The sequence below is a fragment of the Camelus dromedarius genome, chromosome 19, assembly GCF_036321535.1.
Source record: "Camelus dromedarius isolate mCamDro1 chromosome 19, mCamDro1.pat, whole genome shotgun sequence".
Classification (NCBI taxonomy): domain Eukaryota; kingdom Metazoa; phylum Chordata; class Mammalia; order Artiodactyla; family Camelidae; genus Camelus; species Camelus dromedarius.
In genome coordinates this window covers 23,191,465-23,217,304 of record NC_087454.1, presented here as the reverse complement: position 1 = coordinate 23,217,304, position 25,840 = coordinate 23,191,465, and the positions used below count along the sequence as shown (strand labels likewise).

At 39.0% G+C, this 25,840-nt stretch overlaps 1 protein-coding gene across 1 annotated transcript in view; it reads left to right on the top strand.

Moving 5' to 3' along the window:
- The first annotated feature begins 100 nt into the window (after nt 1-100).
- SRPK1 (SRSF protein kinase 1) overlaps nt 101-25,840 on the top strand; it is a 71,868-nt gene continuing 46,128 nt past the window's right edge. Inside the window, 3 exon segments of the mRNA XM_010994489.3 lie at nt 101-307; nt 310-684; nt 687-777. Of these exon segments, the coding sequence (XP_010992791.3) occupies nt 181-307; nt 310-684; nt 687-777 (593 nt within the window). The 5' untranslated portion in view covers nt 101-180.

Genomic DNA, 25,840 nt, shown 5'->3' with positions numbered 1-25,840 from the left:
CCCCGCACCTCGGGAGCAGGTGGTAGGCTCCGAGCCCAACGCGCAGGCGCGCGCCGTCGCGGACGGGGGCGGGGCGGGAACCGGGGGGCGGGGAGTGCGCGGGCTTGGATTGGGGCCGCGGCGGGAGCGGGAGTCACCGCCACTCGAGTGCGCAGGCGCCTGGCGGTTACCGGTCTCGCCATGGAGCGGAAAGGTGAGCGGTGGAGCGGCCTCAGCCACGAGGGGCAACGGCCGCCAGGGCGAGGCCCAGGTCAACGCCGGGAGCTTCGCCTAACCGCCGCCGTCCGGTCCCCGGGCGTGCGGCGCCCTCCACTGAGGTGGCGCTGCCCCTCACCCCCCGCCTCTGGGCTGCGGGTCCGCGCCCCTCAGTCCGGGAGTCCTTACGCGCCGGCAGTCATCGCCCCTTGTTCCCTGCCAGGCAGGCCCGCGCCTTGGGGCCGCTCCAGGGCCCGGCCCTCGGCGGGCGAGGCCGACCCTCGCCCGCCGGCCCCCTGACCCGGCCCGAGCCCCCTCCGGCGCGCCCCGCCTGGGCGCTGCTCTGCGCCCCGTGGGCCGCCAGCCCCATGAGCCGCCGCCTCGCCGAAGCCGCGGCGCTCGCCCGGGAGCCGCCCGTCAGGCAGGCCCCGAACCCGTGCCTCGCGTCCCTGCTGGGTCTCCACCCTCACCTTGGTCGCCTTCTTTCCTCCTCGCCCTTCATCCATCCCTCTCTCCTGCAGTGCTTGCGCTCCAGGCCCGAAAGAAAAGGACCAAGGCCAAGAAGGACAAAGCCCAAAGGAAGTGAGTCTCGCACCCCAACATTTCATTCTTTGGATTTCTTCCCGCACCTCCTCTGCGCTGGTTTCACGCCATCATCGTGTACCGGGTTTGGGCTTCTTGCGGCCTCAGCCACATGGCCTCCGGGCGGCCGAAGAGGGTAGCTCCCCTGAACCTTGTGCAAGGGAGCTTCTGTTGCTGAAGGCCGAGTCTGGGTCTTAGCAGCCCCGCGCCTGCTGGAAAGGGCCGTTGGGGGAGGAGCCGAGCTCTACCGGTACATTACCTTCCCAACTCCAGAGAGGAGGCACACGCTCCCCGAGTTTGGGCCTCCCCACCGAACTGGTAGATCATTATCAGTTTGTGAACTCTGCTGTCTTTCCCATACCTACTTCTCAGCTTCTTAACTTGCCTCCTACGTCTGCAGGGTAGGCGGTCACAGAATTGAATTTTCCTTGTTTTTGTCTGCTAGCCACACGCTCCCTTTTATACGGGATGGCAGGGAGCTTTCCTCTGGGTTAGGCAGCTTCCTGAGCCTGCAGGGCTCATCGCCTTCCTTACAGTGTGCAGGCAGACCACTGGGTATACAGCCAGTTTCTGTTACTGCTTCTCTTCTTCTCAAGTCCTTGCCCTGAATGCTGATAGATAACTTCTGGAGTGGGCATCACGGTGACGAGGAAGTTCTTTAGCCAGCGCAGTTGGTGATTCTGGTTTGGTGTATTAAGTGCCACATGTCCGTTTTTATCAGCAGGATGCATAATCGTGGTGTTAGCGCTATTGTGGGAAACACAAAAGTTGGTCACAGCTTCACAAACACGTCCAGTAGAGGGCTTCTGCAAGTGAGGCTTAGTCTGAAGAACTTTTATCTTGTACTCGCTTTTAATTGCAAAGGGTCTTGGAAATTCTTTTAGACAATTTGTGTTCAGAAGAAAAGTGCATTTTTGGACACTTCCCCATTTACTTGGTGTTCTGTGGAATTGTATACCATCTAAGCCCTTCTGAGCTGATAAAACACATTTCAGAGGCTTTCCTAGGTTTCCTTTCTGAATGACAGTACCAGGTAGGGTCTTGTATGTGTGTATGGCTTTTGGTGACTACCTAATGTTTCAGGAGAGCCATAAGGACTTCTGTCAATAGAGCTGAAGTGGTGTGACCGCACGTCTTGATTCCTTTCTATTAACTGTCTTAAGAAATTTTTTATTTTGTAATGTGCTTGATAACCAAGGCATTTAAATGTGATTTTATCAGTAAATGTTTGGGTGTGTATTTATTTGCCTCTTGTTTATCTTTGTGTGGATGATTCGAAAACCAGTTTTTACTCCCGGTTGGGTTTAATGGAAACAACAAGGAGCTAACCCGGTTCCTCTGTGCAGTGGAAATGAAATTTAAATCTTACTAGTGTGTGTGCGTGTGCGCGCGCGCGCGCGTGTGCACCTTAGTGTCATTATTCCCTGTTGAGCTGATATGAATGTGTTATAAAAAGATACATTTTCTGCTGATATAAGGAGGTGGTGATTTTATTTTTACTGTTTAGAATTCATCTGTCCTGATCTCTCCATGTCTCCACGTGGAAATGAACCTCCATATTAGCCTAAATAAACCTAGAAATTGGGAGGTAAATATGTATGGATAATCGTATAATTTATTTGTAACTTCAGATATTCATTACTTTGGATTATCCTTTTAGGCCATATACTTTATTTCTAAAGCCAAGTGTGTGTATTTTGGATTATCTGTGACTCCTCCATTCACTACTGTGGGTAGAGTTATTTGTATTCTTAATTTTTTCTGTACTTGTACAAAAGTAAGAGAATAGTACGGATAATTAGCTGTTATTTTACTGACTATTTCATCTTGTACAACTTTGACTCCTTGAATCACTCCTCATTTACTTGTAGTTTTCAGAGGTGCTTTATTTTCATTTTTATCTTCAATTAATGGTTTTTCTTAATAATTTTACCCCCCCCTTTTTTTTTTTGTTTCTCCAGCCTTCTTTTAAGTAGATGATATGTCTAATTAATTAACTTGGTTAGAGTCCTGTGTCAGAAGTTCAGGCTCCACCTGACTCAGGTAACTTGACTCTGTTCCATGACTGCTAACTGCACTCCTGACTTCCAGTCATTTTGCAAAGCCAAGCTGCTAGGTACAGGAGATTGATTAGTCAGGGAGAAGGTCTGAGGAAGAAGCATGCTGTAGTTTGGTCTTTGGAGTGAGTCAGATCTGGTTTGAATTCTAATTTTACCACTTTTTTGCAATCTGACCTTGGATGACTTAGTTAACTAAACTGTCTTACATGTTATGACTGGTTAATCAGTCATAATGAAAACTGATCAGGATTTGAAGTTTAAAAAAACCCAAACATTTAAATGAAAAATGTTAGAAACTTTTGGAGGTATAACAGTAAACAGCATCCTAGTAATTTAGTCATGATGTGGTACAGGTGGAAAGGATTTTTAGTCCTCTGATTTTGTAGATCTTAAAACTAGAACCTACATATTTTAAATAATATGCCCATGGAGCTGTTTATAGCAGGGTCAAACCTAGAATCCAGCAACCTGCTTTCCAGCTCAGTACTCTTTAGGATTTGTTTCCTTTGGGTTCTTTTTCTGTGGCTGGAAGATCTGACTTTGGGGATTTTTAGTTATCTTATTTGAAGAATTCCCTCTCCATTTTACTTTTCAGACACTGTACTTTTACTTACTAACATTAACTAGTTGGTGATCATCTCTATTTTGCTTTACAGATAAGGGATTTGAGATTTGTCAAATTACTCCCCTAGAAGATTTAAAGCTATGATTCTAACCCAGATCTGACACACTCCAAAGCCTGGTTACTAACCATTGCTATCTCCAAGTGACAATTCCTTTTGGTCTTTCTGAGGACAAATGAGGTAGAGGCTGAGTGAACAGAGGCTTCCGATTAAGGGACCTCAGGATGCTGGGTGTTTAGGGACACATTCGTGGCCCACTGGGGTATGGCTGTAAAAGGATACAATGTTCTGTCTCCCTTTCAGTATTCAGTTTTCAATATATGTATCAATAGCTGTGTACCTTTATCTGTTTATTATAAGCTTTTATAATTTGACGCAATTTATGTCTGCTTTTGAAATTGTTTCCATGGACTATAATTCCAGAATGGATTTCATTTCTAATAATTTCATTAGTTATCTTAGGAAGTTAGTTTGAAGAGTAATTTTCATTTTTATGCTATTAAAGAACTTTATGGAGTTAGTATAAATTTGGTAGTAAAATTATTTGAGGTGGTGAAGTGCTTTTGTTCTTTCTAGCACTCATTCATCTATGGAGTCAGAGGGGAGATGGTTTTATTTCTTAATTTTCCAAAAATGTAGTTGTTAGATTGAAAACTTTGAAGGGACAATACTTAAAAATTTCCAACATTTTTTTCCAGTGAAGAGTAGAGTACATAAACTTGAAACCATTTTAAAAAATTACATTGGATGCTTTTTACACTTAACAGTGTACCTTGGAAATTGGTTCTTTATCAGTTCCATAGAGGGCAGCCTCAATATTTTTTTAAGGTCTGCCTTTTTCACTGTATCTTAGAAATGCTTCCATAGCAAGATACAGAGTAGCTTCATCTAGCATTCCATTAAATGAATGTACCATAATTTATTTTGGTTCCTATTAATAAGTATGTATATACTTTTTAAGACAAAAATAGAATCATTGGTGCTTTTCCCGAGTTAATGTTACCAGGAACATTTTCCATAGCATTAAATATTTCACATCGTTTTAAATGTTCCACTGTAGGCTGTTTACAGTTTTTCACAATTCACAGCTAAGGTGAGTAATCTTTTGGATAACCATTGCTCACATCAGTGATTATTTCCTCAGGATAAATTCTTAGAAGTGATATTACTTGTATGCACATTTTAAAGATTTTTAATTCATATTGTCACAGTTTTCTTCAGAAAAAGTTAGCCAGTTTAACTCCTATTTGTTAAACACTGAGAAGCAGTTTTTTATTTTAATGGAGATAGAATAAACAATAGACATCATAGGTAAGTTACAAAGTATATTAGGTGATAAGGTGGAAAAATAAAGAAAGATAAGGGATATTCAGAAGTGGAGATTGGGGGTATAGTTTTAAATAGAGTGATCTGATGGAGGCTACGTTTAGAAGGTGACACTTGAAGGAGGTGAGTGAAAGAAGTCTGCTCAAGTCACAGTATTAGGAGTAGGAATATTCTTCTAGCTCCTGCTAAGCTACCAGAACTGGACAGTATTTAAAAAAACTCCCCAAAGCTGGTCATCTGTAAGGTATCTTGTTTTAATTTCTTTAATTACTAACAAGATTGACCTTTTGGAGGATATTTTTATTGGCCTACTCTTTTGTCCATTTTTATATTTGACTGTTGATTATTTTCTTGATCTTAAAAGCCATTTATTACGAATATATCTTTTGTTATGTCAAAGATTTGTATTTCTCAGCTTGTTGTTAGCCTTTTAGATTTCATTTATAGTGTTTTTGACATTAAGTGATTTTTTAAAAAATGGCTAATCCATATTTTTCTTTGCTTTTTATCTTTGAGTTTTCAGTGTCAAATATCATATGTTTAAAAAACAGTTGCATTTTTAATTGTGTGATTTCGTTGAAGTATGTACTTGCCAAACTGCACTTCTGGAATCGCTCTTGTTAGAAATATTTTCTTGTCCTCTTTTCTTCCTCAGTAAGTTTATATATGTTAGTAAATTTTGTTCACGTAAGTGTATCTACTACGGTGAGGCCCAGAGGCTTGCCAGGTTTACCATGTTCCTTTAGATTACTTGAAACCAGCAACTTGTTGAAGTGCTTAAACTGATGGGTGCTTAGGGATTCCTTTATTAAAAGTGAAGGAAAGACAGATTGGTCAACTAGAATCCATTTTTACTATATTTTTTAGACTTGGTAGAATAACTGCAGTAATAAACTTTTTTCTTTGTTTTCCGCCTTAGGTAGGCTTTTCCCTAATGTTCCCCAGATCCTGTCTACTACTAATGTTGGTTTGGGGACTAAGATCATTTTTGTATTGGCTAAAGTATTATTTTAATGCTTCTCTCACTGTAACTGAATTAATCCCAAGCAAGTAAGAAAATTCTGATAGCCAGGAGTGTTTTTTGAACTCTTCCTTCCCAGGAGCAATGTAAATAATGGTATGGGTAAGAAGAAATAGGAATATATTTATACTCTTACAGTTATTTTTATTGGATTTAAGATGTTATCATTCTCTTAGTTCACCATTTTATGTACCACTAAGGAAAAAATACTGCCAATTAACCTGATACACCATTCACTGTAAGATGTGTCTTTTCAGAGGTGTGAAATGGTGGGAGACATTTTCATGTTTGAATTTGTGAAATGCAGTAATTCTGAGGATGTGCAGAATTGACAGCATGATTGTCTTTTTTAAAGCTTTTTTGTGGAAAATTTCAAATATATATAAAATGAGAGAAGATGGCAAAATAAACTTTCGTATATCCCTCTCAACTTTAACGATTGTCAGCTGTGGCTAATGTTTCATCTACATCTTCTGCTCTCCTCTATCTTATTTTAAAGCAAATCCCAGACATCATATTGTTTTGTGAGATATGGACTCTTAATTTTTTAAAAGACGACTACAGTACTGTTATCACACATAACATTTTTTAAAAACAAGTTCAAATATCCAACAAGTATTCAAATTTCCCTGCTAATTTTAAGTTTGTTTGAGTCCTTACCTTGCCATTGTTTTAAAAGTCTCTCTGGTCTTTTTATTTATAGGTTCTCCTTTTTTTTTTTTCTTTGCAAATTTGTTTTTGCTATACTGCTTCATTGGTGGTGGTGTATACTTCTATATGATGGCACCTGCTGTCTTGTTGACTCTTGTGTGTGTGATGTTAGTGGCCTTTAATCATTGCCTGGATCCATTTTATTTAGGTCTTCAAAGTGGTAATGTTCTACTATCCTTTAATTTATTAATTGTTATACTTTTATAAAGAGATACTTCACCTCATCTCTTTGGTTAACCAGAGAGACACTTCATATATATGACAGACTGGATAAATTCTTTCCAGTTTTCAGAATAATAAGCTGGATTCCTACCATCCTCCAAAATGACTGATAAAGATTTACTTGATTATGAACTCACAGATTTAAACATATTTTTGGTTCAATCCGGTTTGGTTTTGTTATGTGCAGCTTGCATAGTTTTTGTTTTGTATAGCTTTATAGAAGTATAATTTATACACCATAAAATTCACCTGTTTAAAGTGTACAATTCAGTGGTTTTCAGTATGGTCACAGAGTCTTGCATCTTGCATTACCACGATCTAGTAATTTTGAAATGTTTCCATTACCTCAGAAAGAAACTCTGTACCCATTAGCAGTGACTCTTCCTTACCCCCCATGCTACCTGACCTCCAGTCATAGGCAACCACTAATCTTTCTGTCTCCATGGATTTTCCTAGGCTGGACATTTCATATACATGGAATCATACAGTATATGGTCTTTGTGACTGGCTTCTTTAACTTAGAATGTTTTCAAAGTTCATGCATTTTATAGCATGTATAGTTATTTTTATTGATAGTCCTATCTTTGGCCAATCAGAGTCCCTTCATGATGGCCCCTGAGTCCTTTTGACTCAGCCTGAAGCATCTTTGATAGCTTTTTGCTTTCTGGTGTAACAGTTTGTCCAGACTTGTACATTTTATGCCCCAGACAGGAAATAGCCCTTCCTCTAAGAATCCCTTTAGTGGGAAATGGCGTTTGTAGATCACAATCTGGGCACTTAAGGTGCTTATTTCTGCTGAGTTAGTCATTGTTTCTAGGCCTTTTCTGTGGTTAGAGTTAGGAAATAAGTTGTGTTTTTTCTCTTTAAAAAAAAATGAGTTATACTTAAAAATCAAATTAAATGACCCAGGGGCTTTTCCTTTCCTTCTTTGATTTTACATCTCTGCCTCCTTTATCCCACACTGAAAACCCCAGTTCTCAACAGTATCAACATGATTATTCACTTTCTTTTCCCACAGTGTAAATACAAAATACTTTCAGAATGACAGTGTCAACACTACCATCACCAATATGATTAATGAAGAAAGTTAATGATTTCTTTTTGATGTTATTCTTTGGGTATAGTATTTCACTAGAGATATAGAGTCAAATTACTGAGTTTTAAAGTTAAGTGGGCTAGTTCTTTGCTGTGTGATTATGTTACCACTTGGTACACAGATTAATTTGTTTCATTTTTGCTTTCATTTTACATCATCTTTGGCTTTTTTAAGTCTTGTAGAACTTGGGTCATTGTGTTCTTAGTTTAAAATGAATATTATGTACAGTAATTTGTGGTTATGTTTATTTAGAGTGTGGTTTCTGAAGCATACTGTCATAAGCCAAAGGGTAATGGTGATTGTCAGAATGTATGGAGTAGGCTTTCTTCTTTGTCCTGTAAAAAGATCAGTCGTATTACCAGTCCTTCAGATTTTTCAAGAGACCCTGAAAATCTTTTTTTAAATTGTGATTCTCAAACTATTTTGATTTTTTTTCCTAACTTGATAAACAAAGGTTTCAGGGCAGGATTTGGCTTACAGCCTGCAGTTTGTAATCTCTGCCATAGAATCTTCAGGGTGAAGGTTAGTCGTCAGTTGGCCTAATTAATAGGCTTAATACTGTCTCCAGCACTGTCTCCTAAAGTTATAGTAAGTACAGTTGCGGAGGAGCCCTGTGGTCTGTGTGCCTCTTACTGGAGGATTAACTTTGGGAATTTGGAAAAGATCCATGAGATTAGCTATGAAGACCGGAGTATCTAGTTTTTCAACAACTTTAACAAGGAATGGTTTCAGAAAGTTGTCAGAAACCACAGAATAAGTTAAATATACTTTGTTCGTTTTCAGGAAAGTATAGAAGCACTGGATACAAAAGTTAATTGGCAAGAGCTAGATAAATAAAAATCATATTCATTTGTACCATGTTGTACCTTTGGTTATATAGATGAAGATTAAGGCCAGATGTAATTCATTGCTGTTGGGTGACAAGTTTATTGGTGGCTTAAATGCCTTGGGCAGTTTTTATAGGTATTTTAGGATAGCTTATCAAAAAGTTTGAGAACATTTAATATATGTGTTAATCAGCATATGAGACTTGTCACTAGTAGTGGTGAACAGTTATCAATGGCATGAAGTTTGGTCTTGGTATTATGTGTCATGTTGATAACCTATATGTATGAAATTTACTCAAATTCTAAATTCTTTGTTCTGAGTGAGTAGGCATTTTAAACAAGGCTAACTGTCCTTTTGGGCGTGGCCTTATGAATTTTTGTCTCCTGAAATACTAAGATAGTCCTATTTTGTAACTAATTATAAGTGTAATTTAGGGACAACTGTATCTTACTCACTTTGCTCTTGTTGTGGTACTGCCCTTCTGCCTGTGAATGTCATTTCAACCAAGCAGTTTGTCAGAGATGTCAGGTTATGTCTACACATGAGCTTGGTGGCAAGCTCCCTTGATACTCTTTTTCTCTTCTATGACTGCCTGTGCCTTTGAGAATAGATTTTGCAGGAATTGTATTTTGCCTATTTCTTTCTTTACTAGTATTAAGAATATAATAAGATAAATTAGGTAACTTATGCTCATGTTTCTAGGTGGAAGGATCATATAGGTATATGCTCATATACTGTTTACCAAAAAGAGCTTGTCTTTTTGAATCACTTAGTCCTAGGTTCCACCTTGCCTCTAACAAAGTTGTTGGATGAACTTGGACAATGTATTTTTTGAGTTCGTTGAGTCTGAGTTGCCTTGTCTATGGCAAGGTTCTGATGATGAAATTGTGTATTAGTGCCTAGCCCAGTACTGAGCTGGAGTAAAGTGCTTTGGTGACTACTCCCATCCTCCTGCTTTCTTCCTCTTAGAAGGGCACAAAGAGCTTCTTGAATTGGCAGTTTATCCGAAGTCATGGAGCCCTGGTAAACTATAGAGTTTGGGGTCAAGCTTAAGTCTCCTGACACCAGAGACTTTGGCTGTAACTAATACCTCTGCCGTATCTCCTGCATCTTTGCTTTCCAGTCCTCCTACATTTTTACCACCTTCTTGCTAAAGGAATTTTCCTAAAACACTGCTTTTGTAGAGTCACTCTGCTGCTTAAATTTCTTGATGATTTCCTTCCACATGAGATACTTCAACACTTGACATACAATGCTCTTCACAGCTCCAGAGTCTAGTTCCATTAGGGAATTGGGTGGGGTATAATGGTCTTCAATTGAAGAATGGTGAGTAACAGCTGAAAATGAAAGAGAAGATACTTGTTTGTATGTATCTCTTTTCTAGGCATTTGGAATACAGGCAGTGAGCAAAATAAAGTCTGTCCTCATGAAACTTACGTTCTGGGAGTGTGGGAAGGAAGAAGTGTCAGGTGCTGAAGAAGAATAAAGCAGGGTAAAGAGGTAGGGGAGGGCATGCCTCTGACTGCTGTTTTATATAGGAGAGTCAAGGAGGTTCTCTGAAAAGGCAACACTTTCACATAGACCTAAGGAGACAAAGTCAGAGATGGGGTGGGGACGGGCAATGAAAAAGTTAGATCATGTAAGGCCTTATAGGCTATTGTGAAAGCATCTATTTTGAGTGTAGTGGTTGCTTAATAAATAATGTTATTATATATTAATGGTTTATTAAAGATTGCCACTATAGTTGAGTCTAAAATATTGTCTGTGGAAACCAAGGCTGCAGGAGTTAGGAGATCACAGATTGCCATCTAGTGGCTATTTATAAATGTGGATAAGCCTTCTAGAAAATAATCATAATCTTTACAGAAGTTTGTGTTGCCAGCTTAGTCTTAGAGTACAAAGTGTGGATGCCTGAAACAAGCCTTTATTTATGAATAATTTGAGAGTAAGTTACAGACATTGTACACCTTTACCCCTCAATACTTCACATTCCTTTAGGAAAAGGACTTTCACTTACATAATCACAGTAGAATTATCAAAATAGAAAATAAAACATTTATAAAATATTTAATTTAGATCTTATTCAAATTTTGCCAGTTGTCCCAGTGTCCTTTCTAGAAAAAAAAGTTTTTTTCTAGTCTAGTATCTAACCCAGGATCATGCATTGCATTTAGTTTTTGTGTCTCTTAAATCTAGAACAGTTCCTTGCCTACCTTTGTCTTTCCTGACATTAATATTAAGAATTCAAGCCATTAATTTTCTAGAAAGTCTCTCAGTTTAAATTTTTCTGTTTCCTCATGATTCAGGTTATGCATGTTGGTACTGTGTAAGTGAAATATATCTTCCTTGGTGCATCACATCAAGAGACTCATTATATGCATCCCAATATTGGTAATGTTACCTTTGACTGCTTAGTTAAGGTAGTGACTGCCAAATTTCTCTACCATAAAACTGTGACTTTTCTTTTTCCCTTTGCAATTCATAAGTTATTTGTGGGGAGATACTTTGACCTATGTAAATAACTTTCCTCTTTGAAATTTCACTATTTTAGCATTCATCACTGATTCTTACCTAGATCAGTTATTTTTTTTAACATTTTTTATTAATTTATAATCATTTTACAATGTTGTGTCAAATTCCAGTGTTCAGCACAATTTTTCAGTTATTCATGGACATATACACACTCATTGTCACATTTTTTTCTCTGTGAGTTATCATAACATTTTGTGTATATTTCCCTGTGCTGTACAGTGTAGTCTATTCTACAATTTTGAAATCCCAGTCTATCTCTTCCCACCCTCCACCCCCCTGGTAACCACAAGTCTGTATTCTCTGTCTGTGAGTCTATTTCTGTCCTTTATTTATGCTTTGTTTTTGTTTGTTTGTTGCTTGTTTTTGTTTTTTAGATTCCACATATGAGCGATCTCATATGGTATTTTTCTTTCTCTTTCTGGCTTACTTCACTTAGAATGACATTCTCCAGGAGCATCCATGTTGCTGCAAATGGCATTATGTTGTCTGTTTTTATGGCTGAGTAGTATTCCATTGTATAAATATACCACATCTTCTTTATCCAGTCACCTGTTGATGGACATTTAGGCTGTTTCCATGTTTTGGCTATTGTAAATAGTGCTGCTATGAACATTGGGGTGCAGGTGTCATCCTGAAGTAGATTTCCTTCTGGATACAAGCCCAGGAGTGGGATTCCTGGGTCATATGGTAAGTCTATTCCTAGTCTTTTGAGGAATCTCCACACTGTTTTCCATAGTAGCTGCACCAAACTGCATTCCCACCAGCAGTGTAGGAGGGTTCCCCTTTCTCCACAGCCTCTCCAGCATTTGTCATTTGTGGATTTTTGAATGACGGCCATTCTGACTGGTGTGAGGTGATACCTCATTGTAGTTTTGATTTGCATTTCTCTGATAATTAGTGATATTGAGCATTTTTTCATGTGCCTGTTGATCATTTGTATTTCTTCCTTGGAGAATTGCTTGTTTAGGTCTTCTGCCCATTTTTGGATTGGGTTGTTTATTTTTTTCTTATTGAGTCGTATGAGCTGCTTATATATTCTGGAGATCAAGCCTTTGTCGGTTTCACTTGCAAAAATTTTCTCCCATTCTGTACGTTTTCTTCTTGTTTTACTTCTGGTTTCCTTTGCTGTGCAGAAGCTTGTAAGTTTCATTAGGTCCCATTTGTTTATTCTTGCTTTTATTTCTTCTAGGAGAAAATTTTTGAGATGTATGTCAGATAATGTTTTGCCTATGTTTTCCTCTAGGAGGTTTATTGTATCTTGTCTTATGTTTAAGTCTTTAATCCATTTTGAGTTGATTTTTGTATATGGTGTAAGGGAGTGTTCTAGCTTCATTGTTTTACATGCTGCTGTCCAGTTTTCCCAACACCATTTGCTGAAGAGACTGTCTTTATTCCAATGTATATTCTTGCCTCCTTTGTCAAAGATGAGTTGACCAAAAGTTTGTGGGTTCATTTCTGGGCTCTCTATTCTGTTCCATTGGTCTATATGTCTGTTTTGGTACCAATACCATGCTGTCTTGATGACTGTAGCTCTGTAGTATTGTCTGAAGTCTGGGAGAGTTATTCCTCCAGCCTCTTTCTTTCTCTTCAGTAATGCTTTGGCAATTCTAGGTCTTTGATGGTTCCATATGAATTTTATTATGATTTTTTCTAGTTCTGTGAAATATGTCCTGGGTAATTGGATAGGGATTGCATTAAATCTGTAGATTGCCTTGGGCAGTGTGACCATTTTAACAATATTGATTCTTCCAATCCAAGAGCATGGAATATCTTTCCATTTTTTGAAGTCTTCTTTAATTTCCTTCATCAATGGTTTATAGTTTTCTGTGTATAATTCTTTCACCTCTTTGGTTAGATTTATTCCCAGATATTTTATTACTTTGGGTGCTATTTTAAAGGGGATTGTTTCTTTACTTTCTTCTTCTGTTGATTTATCGTTAGTGTAAAGAAATGCAACTGATTTTTGAACATTAATTTTGTAACCTGCTACCTTGCTGAATTCTTCAATCAGCTCTAGTAGCTTTTGTGTGGACCTTTTAGGGTTTTCTATATATAGTAACATGTCATCAGCATATAATGACACTTTTACCTCTTCTTTTCCAATTTGGATCCCTTTTATTTCTTTCTCTTGCCTGACTGCTGTGGCTAGGACTTCCAGGACTATGTTGAATAGGAGTGGTGATAGTGGGCATCCTTGTCTTGTCCCAGATTTTAGTGGGAAGCTTTTGAGTTTTTCACCGTTGAGTACTATGCTGGCTGTAGGTTTGTCATATATAGCTTTTATTATGTTGAGATATGTTCCCTCTATACCCACTTTGGCGAGAGTTTTTATCATAAATGGGTGTTGAATTTTATCAAATGCTTTTTCTGCATCGATTGAGATGATCATGTGGTTTTTGTCCTTTCTCTTGTTGATGTGATGTATTACACTGATTGATTTGCGTATGTTGAACCAGCCTTGTGTCCCTGGGATGAACCCCACTTGGTCATGATGTATAATCTTTTTTATGTGTTGTTGGATTCTATTTGCTAAAATTTTGGTGAGGATTTTGGCGTCTATGTTCATCAGTGATATTGGCCTATAATTCTCTTTTTTTGTAGTGTCTTTGCCTGGTTTTGGTATCAGGGTGATGGTGGCTTCATAGAATGAGTTTGGGAGTATTCCCTCCTTTTCAATCGTCTGGAAGAGTTTGAGAAGGACTGGTATGAGTTCTTCTTTGTATGTTTGGTAGAATTCCCCGGTGAAGCCGTCCGGTCCTGGACTTTTATTTGTAGGGAGGTTTTTAATTGCTATTTCTATTTCCTTTCTAGTGATCGGATTGTTCCAAGTGTTCAGATTCTTCTTGATTCAGTTTTGGTGGACAGTATGTTTCCAGAAACTTGTCCATCTCCTCTAGGTTATCCAGTTTGGTTCCATATAGTTTTTCATAATATTCTCGTATGATATTCTGTATTTCTATTTTGTTTGTTGTAATTTCTCCATTTTCCTTTCTTATTTTGCTAATTTGTGCTCTCTCTTTTTTCTTCTTTGTGAGTTTGGCCAGAGGTTTGTCGATTTTATTTACTTTTTCAAAAAACCAGCTTTTGGTTTGGTTGATTTTTTCTATGGTCTTGTTAATCTCTATTGTATTTAATTCCTCTCTGATCTTTATTATTTCCTTCCTTTTGCTGCTTTTTGGGGCTTTTTGTTCTTCTTTTTCTAATTCATTCAGGTGGTGGGTTAAATTGTTTGTTTGAGATTGTTCTTCTTTTTTGAGGAAGGCCTGTATCGCTGTAAACTTCCCTCTTAGGACTGCCTTTGCTGTGTCCCATAGGTTTTGAGTGGTTGTGCTTTCATTATCATTTGTCTCAAGGTATTTTTTAATTTCAGCTTTGATTTCCTCATTGATCCATTGTTTTTTCAATAACATATTGTTTAATCTCCATGCTTTCCTTTTTTTCTCCTTTGTTTCTCTGTTGTTGATTTCCAGTTTCATGGCATTGTGGTCAGTAAAGATGCTTGAGATAATTTCTATCTTCTTAAAATTGTTGAGGTTTCTTTTGTGCCCAAGTACATGATCGATCCTGGAAAATGTTCCATGTGCACTTGAAAAGAATGTGTATCCTATTTTTGGGGGGTCTAATGCTCTGAAAATATCCACCAAATCTAGTTTTTCTATTGTAGTATTTAATTTCTCTGTTGCCTTGTTTATTTTCTGTCTGGAAGATCTGTCTAGTGATGTTAATGCAGTGTTAAAATCTCCAACTATGATTGTATTCCCATCAATATCCCCCTTTATCTCTGTTAGTAATTCTTGTATGTACTTAGGTGCTCCTATATTGGGTGTATATATATTAACGAGTGTAATATCCTCATCTTGTATCACTCCTTTAATCATTATAAAATGTCCTTCTTTATCTTTCTTTATGGCCTTTTTTTAAAGTCTGTTTTGTCTGAAATCAGTACTGCAACACCTGCTTTTTTGGCTTTTCCATTTGCATGGAATATCCTTTTCCATCCTTTCACTCTCAATCTATATGTGTCCTTCTCCCTAAAGTGGGTCTCTTGTATGCAGCATATTGAAGGTTCTTGCTTTATTATCCAGTCTGCCACTCTGTGTCTTTTGACTGGAGCATTTAGTCCATTAACATTTACAGTAATTAATGATAGATGTGTGTTTATTGCCATTTTGAACTTACCTTTGCAGTTGAATTGGTATATCCTCTTTGTTCCTTTCTTCTTCCTTTTGTGGTTTGGTAATTTTCCTTTGTATTATCGAGGATTTTATTTAATTTTTGTGACTCCTTTGTAAATTTTTGGCTTGTGGTTACCCTTTTTTGTAAATCTATCAACCCATTACTATAACTGTTTTTATTAAACTGATAGTAACATGATCTCAAACCCATCCTACTGTTAAAAAAATTTAAAAAAGAAAGAAAAAAAATTCTATATTTCCCTGCCTCCCTCTCCCACTCTCAGTGATTTGTATGTCTCCTTTTATAATTTCATGTTTACTTTATTTGTAATTCATGAGTTATCGCCTTTCCAGTTGTGTGTTTCTCATTTCTGTAGCATCCTGCTGCTTTTCTATTTAGAATAGCCCTTTCAATATTTCTTTTAGCATGGGTTTAGTGTTGCTAAACTCCTGCAGCTTTTTTTTTGTCTGTGAAACTCTTTATTTCTCCTTCTATCCTCAAGGATAGCCTTGCTGGATAAAGGATCCTAGGCTGCATCTTTTTTTCATTCAGGGCTTTGAATATATCTTGCCACTCCCTTCTGGCCTGTAGTGTTTGTGTAGAGAAATCAGCTGAGAGCCTTATGGGGGGTTCCCTTGTAACTTACTCTTTGCTTTTCTCTTGCTGCCTTTAGAATCATTTCTTTATCCTTGACTCTGGCCATCTTGATTATGATATGTCTTGGTGTGAGTCTATTTGGGTTCTTCCTGTTTGGGACCCTCTGAGCTTCCTGTACTTGGATATCTGATTCCTTCTTTAAGTTTGGGAAGTTTTCAGTCATGATTTCTTCAAAAACCTTTTCAATCCCCTTTGATCTTTCTTCTTCTGGGACCCCTATTATGCGAAGATTGGGACGCTTTATATTATCCCATAGGTCCCTTATGCTATTTTCATTATTTTTTATTTGCTTCTCTTGTAGTTCTTCTGAATGGGTGCTTTCTATTGCCCTGTCTTCTAGATCACTAATTCGTTTCTCTGCATTATCTAGTAGGCTTTGCACAGCTATTAGATCATTCCTCATCTCTGTCAATGAGTTTATCCATTCTACTTGGCTCTTCTTTATAGCTTCAATTTCATTTTTGACATATTTTATATCTCTAAACACTATCTCTTTTAATTCCTTCAGCAATTCGATCACTCCTTTTTTGAAATCTTGATCTAGTAGGCTATAGATGTCTATTTCGTTGATCTTTCTTTCAGGGGATTTCTCTTGTTCTTTTAATTGGGAAAGGTTTTTCTTCTTCATCTTGCTCATACCTCTTTGGCACTGTGGTTTATGGAGTATCAGTTGTTTATTTTGGTCCTTAAGGATTTTATTATCTAATGCCTATTTAGGAATAGAACTTAGGAAGAAAAGAAAAAAAAATAGAGAGAGAGAAAGAATTTTAAAAGAAGGGAGAAAGGGTTTGAAAACAGTGTATAATGAATAATAGAAGAGTGAGTTGAAGCAGAGTATTAATCTGGTTGAGACGTCCTTTTAAAACCTTTACAAAAAAGGGGGGGGAGATGAATAGATGTATTCGAAACCTGTGTCTAATCAATAAAAGGACATCAAAACCCGAGAGAAATAGAAATGAATTAAGAAGTAAAAATTAAGAGAGTAATAGAAAATAGAACAGGTAAAAACAGATTTAAAAAAAGGGGGGGGGGGTGTTGTTGGTGTTCTCCTGGAGTCTGTGTGCTTTTAATGTGAAGTCTTTCTGTCTTCGTCCTGTTTTGGAAGCTCAGCTTGCTGTTTTCAGAGGCCCTCCGTTGGCGCCCTCTTCTGTGCTGCTTCCAGCACCTGTCGGCAAGCAGATCGCGCCTCCTCCTAACACTGGGTCAGGTGCAGCTCTCTGCTGCGGGCGGGCGGGTCGCTGCCCCTCCGGATGCCGCAGTCAGATGTTGCAGACTGGCCAGGTAGGAGGGCGGGTCGTGCCCCCTCCCAGCACCTCGGTCAGGGGCTGTGTTCCTGCCCGAAAGGCGGGGGGGGGGGGGGGCGCTCTCCCTCTACCTGCGCTGGTAGCTCCGCTCTCTGTGCGGCTGCGCGCTCCGCCCTGGTCTGCGCTCCGCAGGTGGGCTCGGGGAAGACCGAGGGACAGCCCTGTCCCTGCTCCGAGCCAAAACCCAGCTCCTTGTTTGTCTTTGTGGAGCAGGTTCTCTGAGGGACCAGGATGGAAGGATCCTATCTGCCCCGGGCTGCAGGCCAGTCTCAGTCTGGCTTTTGAGGCTGCTAAGCCCTTCGGTGCGGATGCAGGTTTCGCCCCTGCCCCCGCCCCCGCCTGAGTGCTAAGCGCGGAGGATATGGCGGCTGTGCCTGAGCCCCGCCTCTCTTCCCCGGAAAACTTTTCGCGGGTTTTCAGAGATGGGGGTGTGCACCCTTCCCCCGAGAGCACATCAACCTCGCTGTTTTATGGAGGGCCCAGTTTGTTCTGCCCTGTGCACCCACAGCCACGGCGCACAGCCCCTTGCGTTCCCCCGGGGCTGCCTACGTGCAGCCACTTCCGTCCTCCGCCCGGCTTGTGCAGCCTGGCCCTGCCCGCCGCTGCCGGCCCCGTGTCTCAGGCTGCGTGTCGGGGGGACGCTCTGTGCCCGTTTAACTTAGTTCTGTGAGTCAAGGGCTGCTCTGTACAGATTCGAGCCTCGGAGGTTCCCCCTCCGTCCTGCTGGCCTCTCAGTTGGAGAGGGGAGACCCAGCGAGCGAGCGCCAGTCCTCCTTTGCCGCTCCCTCCCCGCGGGACCCGTCCCGCGCTGCTTTGCCTTTTGTTCTTTCTTTTTTCCTTTTCTCCTACCAGATTTTTGGCGTCTTTATCTTTTGAAGAGGGCGATGTGCTGTCGGAGTTCCGCAGGTGCTCTGGTTGGCTGAGTGGGTCTGTAGATGTGGGTCTTGGTGTATTTGTGGGAGAGGGTGACCTGCGAGCGTCCTTCTACTCCGCCATCTTCGTCTCTCTCTAGATCAGTTATTAATATAATGGTTACAAAATGGTAATTATCTAATTCTACCATTTCCTTCTGTAGTTATTGGTCAGCATACTGTTATTAGAAAATGCGCTTATCATTGATTTGTTCATTGTCATAGTCATCATCTTGGCATGAACATATGAAGTCCCTTTTATTCAGTGAGTTTTAATACATTACTCTCATTATTTCAAATTCTTTCATATTTAGCCGTTGGGAGCCCCTTAAAGCTGGCTTCTTGTCCTTTGACGTGTTTCCTTTATAATTTGAGCAGTTTTATACTTTATGGCACGAGATATTCTAGATTCATCCTGTACTTTTCCTGCCCCAACCCTGGTGTCACTCACTTTTGAGGAACTCTGGTTCCTTATAGTGATACTTATTTAGGAAACAAGACTTGGCTATGATTATAAGTTCTTAAAAATTTTTATATTGGACAGTATGTTGGCATAGTAGGTTTCTGTGACATCACTGTCCTTTATTTCTGTTGAAAATCTTACATGGCAGAACCAGTGATTATTATTATTCTTGGGTGCATTCTTTGACATTGCCATATACTAAGGCTACTGGAACAATGATAATTAATACTGTAATTAAAGCTCCATATTTCCACTTTTTAAATAATACCATTTTAGAATGCGTGATTAATAAGTAATCTCAAATACTGAATACATGAAGACATGTATTAGTTTAGAAGACTCAGATTTAAATAATAATTAGTTCTTCCTAAATTAATATATAAATTTTCTACTCCTGTTAAGAACTAAACAATATTCTGTTAAGAACTAAAGCCAGTTCCAAACTTTATGGAAAATATAAATGTAAGAATAATAAAAAAAAATCCAGAAAAGTGTAATCCATTTTGAGTTTTTTTTAATATGGTATGAGAAAATGTTCTAATTTAATTCTTCTATACGTAGCTGTCCAATTTTTCTAGCACCACTTATGGAAGAGGCTGTCTTTTCCATTGTGTATTCTTGCCTCCTTTGTCATGGATTAATTAACCGTAAGTGCATGGGTTTATTTCTGGGCTCTTTATTTATGTGTTTGTTTTTGTGCCAGTACCATACTTCGTTTGTTTTTAATGTTTGTATATATATATTTTTTATTGACGTATAGTCAGTTTACAATGTTGTGTCAATTTCTACCATACTGTTTCGATTACTGTACCTTTGTAGTAGTGTGAAGTCAGGAAATGTGATACCTCTAGCTCTCTTCTTTCTCAAGATTGTTTTAGCAACTCAGGGTTTTTTGTGTGTGTGTGTTCATACACATTTTAGAATTACTTGTTTTAGTTCTGTGAAAAATGCCATTGGGGTTTTAATAGGGATTACATTGAATCTGTAGATTGCCTTGGATAGTATGGTAATTTGAACAATATTAAGTCTTCTAATCTGTGAACATAGTATATATTTTTCCATCTGTGTTGTCTTCAGTTTCTTTCATCAGTGTATTGTCTGAGTACAGATCTTCTACCTCCTTAGTTAAATTTACTCTTAGGTATTTTATTCTTTTTTTTAAAATTTTATTTTATTGAGTTATGGTCAGTTTACAATGTTGTGTCAATTTCCAGTGTAGAGCACAATGTTTTAGTTATACATGAACATACGTATATTCATTGTTGCATTCTTTTTCACGGCGAGCTACCACAAGATCTTGTATGTATTTCCCTGTGCTATACAATATAATCTTGTTTATCTATTCTATATGTACCTGTCAGTATCTACAGATTTTGAGCTCCCAGTCTGTCCCTTCCCAGCCCCCTCCCCCATTTTATTCTTTTTGATATGATGGTCAGTTGGATCGTTTTTTAATTTTTCTGATAGTTCATTATTAGTGTATAGAATGCAATAGATTTCTGTATATTAATTTTGTATCCTGCAGCTTTACCAAATTCATTGATGAGCTCCAGTAGTTTTTTGGTGGTGTCTTTAGGATTTTGCATGTGTAGTGTCATCTGCAAACAATGACTGTTTTACTTCTTTCTTTAGGATTTGGATCCTTTTTCTTTCTTTTTATTGTCTGATTGCTATGGCTAGGACTTCAAATACTATGTTGAATAAAAGTGGTGAGAATGGGCATCCTTGGCTTGTTTCTGATTTTAGAGGACATACATTCAAGTTTCCACTGTTGAGTATGATGTTAACTGTGGGTTTATTATTTATGGTATTTATTTATGTTGAGGTATGTTCCCTTTATGCCCGCTCTGTGGAGTTTGTGTCATAAATGGATGTTGAGTTTTTTGTCAGAAGCTTTTTATGCATCTATTGAGATGATCATACGGTTTTTATTCTTCAGTGTGTTAATGTGGTGTATCACATCTGTTGATTTGTGGATATTGAACTGTCCTTTCATCCCTGAGATGAATTCTGCTTGGTCATGGTGTTTGATCCTTTTAATGTATTATTGAATTTGGTTTGCTAATTTTTTGTTGAGAATTTTTGAATCTGTATTCATCAGTGATATTGGCCTGTAGTTTACTTTTTTGTGTGATATCTTTGGTTTTGATATCAGGTTGATGCTGGCCTCATAGAATGAGTTTCGAAGCATCCTTCCTCTGAAATTTTTTGGAATTGTTTGACAAGAATAGGTATTAACTCTTCTCTAAACATTTGGTAGAATTTACCTGTGAAGCCATTTGGTCCTGGACTTTTGTTTGTTGGGTTTTTTTGGTTTTTGTGGGTTTTTTTTTTTAATTGCTGATTTGGTTTCTTTACTGGTAATTGGTCTGTTTATATTTTCTATTTCATCCGGATTCAGGCTTGGGAAATTGTACATTTCTAGGAACTTGTCCATGTCTGCTAAGTTGTCTGTTTTATTGGCGTTTAATTGTTTGTAGTAGTCTCTTATGATCCTTTGTATTTCTGTGGTGTTGGTTGTAACCCCCTTTTTCATTTCTGATTTTATTGATTTGGCCCCTCTTTTTTTCTTGATAAGTCTGGCTACAGGTTTATGAATTTTGTTTATCTTCCCCCCTCCCAAGAGCTCTTAGTTTTATTGATCTTTTTTTTTTATTGTTTTTTAAGTCTATTTCATTTATTTCTGCTCTAATATTTATGATTTATTTCCTTCTATTAACTTTGGGTTTGATTACTTTTTTGTTTTTCTAGTTCCTTTTAGGTATAAGATAAGGTTGTTTATTTGAGATTTTTCTTGTTTCCTGAAGTAGGCTTTTTTCACAGTAAACTTCCCTCTTAGAACTACTTTTACTGCATACCATATATTTTGGATTGTGGTGTTTTCATTTTCATTTATCTCCAGGTATTTTTAATTTCTGCTTTGATTTCTTCAGTGATCCATTGATTGTTTAGTAGCGTATTGCTTAGCTTCCACATGTTTGTGGTTTTTGCAGTCTTTTTCTTATAGTTGATTTCTGGTCTCAGCATTGTGGCTAGAAAAGATGCTTGATAGTACATCAATTTTCTCAAATTTGCTGACTTGTTCTGTGGTGTAGTGTGTGATCTATCCTGATAACTGTTCCATGTGCACCTGAAGAGAACGTGTATTCTACTTTTGGATGAAATGTTCTATATAGATCTATTTAGTTCATTTGGCAGCATATACGTGAACCTTGTTTTTATATTCATTCAGCTCTTCTGTGTCTTTTGACTGGGATAGTTAGTCCATTTACATTCAAAGTAATTATTGTTAGATATGAACTTACTGCCATTTTGTTAATTGTTTTTCAGTTTTGTTCTTTTCTTCTTTTGTTCTCTTCCCTTACGCTTTGATGACTGTCTTTAGTGTTATTTGGACTCCTTTTTCTTTTTGTGTGTGTGTATCTATTATAAATTTTTGTTTGTGGTTACCATAGGTTTACATATAGCAATCCATATATATTTTTGTACTCCCTCCCCCCATGATTACAATTTTTGACATTTTTTACTTCTTTTTGTTTTGTGTATCCCTTAACTACCTGTTGTGTTTATTACTTTGTCTTTTAACCTTCCTACTAGCTTTGTATTTGGTTGATTTACTACCTTTAGTGTATATTTGCTTTTACCAGTGAGATTTTTCCCTTCCATAATTTTCATACTTCTAGTTGTGGCTTTTTTTATTTCTACATGGAGAAGTTCATTTGACATTTCTTACAAAGCTGGTTTCATGGTGGTGAACCCTTTTAGCTTTTGCTTGTCTTTAAAACTTTTGATCTCTCCTTCAAATCTGAATAACAGCCTTGCTAGGTAGAGTATTCTTGGTTGTAGGTTTTTCCCTTTCATCACTTTAAATATATGGTGCCACTCCCTTTTGGCCTGCAGAGTTTCTGCTGAAAAGTTAGTTGGCAGCCTTACGGGAGTTCACTTGTATTTAACTTGTTTTTACCTTACTACTTTTAATATTCTCTCTTTATCTTTAGATTTTTGCCATTTTAATTATAGTGTTTCTTGGAGTGGTCTTCTTTGGGTTGATCCTGCTTGGGACTCTGTGCTTCTTGGACCTGGATGTCTGTTTCCTTTCCCAGTTTAGGGAAATTTACAGCTATTATGCCTTCAAACACATTCTCTGCCCCTTTCTCTCTCCTCCTTCTGGGATCCTTATCATGTGTTAGTATGCTTGATGTTGTCTTAGAGGTCTCATCTAGTTTAGTATTAATTCCTCCTAGTGTACTTTTTAATTTCAGCTGTATTTTTCATCACTGTTAGGTTCTTTTTTATATTTTCTAATTCTCTATTACAAAGTTCTAATTTCTCATTCTGTTCATTCTTCTCCTGAGTTCCTCAATCATTATATTCATTACCTTGAATTCTTTATTGGGTAGATTGCCCAACTCTACTTCACTTAGTTCTTCCGGGGTTTTATCTTGTTCTTCATTTGGAAGTTGTTCCTCTGTTGCCTCATTTTATCTAACTTGCTGTTTTTCTATGTATCTGGTAGCTTGTTTATGTTTCCCAACCTTGGAGAAGTAGCATTTTATAGGAGATGTCTTATGTGCCCCAGCAGTGCTCTCTCCCCTCTGGTCACCGGAGTATGTCTTCTAGGGGTTCCCCCTATGTGGGCTGTATAGGTCCTTCTGTTGTGGCAGGCTGACTACTGTGGGCAGTCTGGTTGGTGGGGCTGGGTCATAAGGTGGCTGGCTGCAGAGCCCCGGGAGTCCCAGGGCTAATGCTGGCTTACTGTGGGCAGAGTCAGGTTCTGGGGTTAGGGGGGTAGGGTTCACTGATCTAGTGTCAGTCTGCTGGTGGGTGGGGCCAGTTTCTGACATGGCTGGCTATGGGTTCTGGGGTATTCTAAAGCTGGTCCTGGCCCTCTGGTGCATGGGGCTGGATCCTGAGGTAGTTGGCTGGGGAGTCTAGGGTATCTTGGAACTGGTGTTAGCCTGCTGGTGAGTGGGGCTGGGGCCCAGGGCAGCTGCCTGAGGGTCCCAAGGTGTCTCAGAGCTGATGTTGGCCTGCCAGTGGGTGTGTTGAATCTTGCCACGGCAGGCTCTGGGGCTGTGGTGGTCCTGAGGCTGGTGTCGGCCCCCTGGTGGGCAGAGCTGAGTTCTGGCTACAGGATACTGGGGTTCTGGGGGTTAATGCTTTTGCACTGGTGTGTGGGGCCAGATCCTGGGCCCTCTGGTGGACAGGGCCATGTCCAGGATGGCTGTGGACTCAAAGGGTCTTAAGGCAGCCTACCTGCTGGTGGGTGAGTCCGTGTCCTTACCCAGCTAGATTGCTTGGTTAAAGCCGCCTAGTACTGGAGACTTGTGGGTGGGGCTAGGTCCCCTGCTAATAAGCTAGAGGTAAGATTCTAAAGTGGTGGTTGCCCTGTTGGTGGGAATGCAGTTTGGTGTAGCCATTGTGGAAAACAGTATGGAGATTCCTCAAAAGACTAAAAATAGACTTGCCATATGACCCAGCAATCCCACTCCTGGACATATATCCAGAAGGAACCCTAATTCAAAAAGACACCTGTACCCCAGTGTTCATAACAGCACTATTTACAATAGCCAGGACATGGAAACAACCTAAATGTCCATCAACAGATGACTGGATAAAGAAATGGTAATATATTTATACAATGGAATACTATTCAGCCATAAAAATGACAACATAATGCCATTAGCAGCAACATGGATGTCCCTGGAGAACGTCATTCTAAGTGAAGTTAGCCAGAAAGAGAAAGAAAAATACCATATATCACTCATATGTGGAATATTAAAAAAAAAAAAAAAAAGCCCAGAGGCAGGTATAGCTCAAGTGGTAGAGTGCATGCTTAGCATGCACAAGGACCTGGGTTCAATCGCCAGGGCCTCCTCTGAAAATATATAAACCTAACCCCCCCCTCCAAAAAAAAGCCCACAAATTGAATATAAAACAGAAACAGACTCACAGACATAGAATACAAACTTGTGATTGCCAGTGGGAGGAAGGTGGGTAGGGACAGACTGGGAGTTTGAGATTTATAGATACTGACGGGTATATATAGAATAGATAAACAAGTTTATACTGTATAGCACAGGGAAATATTTTCAAGATCTTGCAGTAACTCACAGTGAAAAAGAATATGAAAACAAATATATGTATATTCATGTTTGACTGAAAAACTGCTGTATGCCAGAAATTGACACAACATTGTAAACTGACTATAATTCAATAAAAATAAAAATAAATAAAAATAAAATGGTGCTTGCCAACACCAGTGTCCACGTGGTAGAATGAGCTCCCAAAAATGGCAGCTGCCAGTGTCTTTGTTCCCAGGGTGAGCTTCAGTTACCTCCTGCCTCTCCAGGAGACTCTCCAAAATCAGCAGATGGGTCTGACCCAGGCTCCTTTCAAATTACTGCTTTTGCCCTGAGTCCCAGAGAACATGAAATTTTGTGTATGCCATTTTAAGAGTGGAGTCTCTATTTCCTGAAACCTTCTGGGTCTCCTGAAAGTAAGCCTCCACTGGCCTTCAAAGCTAAACATTCTGGGGACTGGTCTTTCTAATGCTGGACCTCCTGGGTTGAGGAGCCCAGTGTGGGGCTCAGACGCATTGCTCCTTGGAGAAAACGTTTGCAGTTGTATTTATCCTCCTGTTTGTGGGTTGCCCATCCAGGGGTATAGGTCTTGACAATACCACAGCTCTGCCCCTCCTACTCAATTTGGTGTGGTTCCTTCTTTATACCTTTAGTTGTAGATGATCTTTTCTGCTTGATTCTAGTCTTTCTCATCAATATTTGCTCTGTAAATAGTTGTAATTTTGGTTTACCTATAAGAGGAGGTGAGTCAGTGTCTTCCTACTTCGCCATCTTGGCCAAACTCCTTACCATTTTTCCCTCTCATTTTAGTCATTAAAACATTGTACATGTTTCAGGAAGTTTGTTCCTGTTCTTCTTCCCTTTACCCTGTTCCCATCCACTGCCTGAAGGTAACCATTTCACTCATTTCTGATGTATCCTTTTTTGTAAAAATGAGAAAATATATATGTATTATTTGTTTCTCCATCTGTCTTAACACATGTGTAAAATAACAAAAGTATACATTCTTTTGCACTGTACATTTTCCCCCAAATACTGTATCTTAGAAAT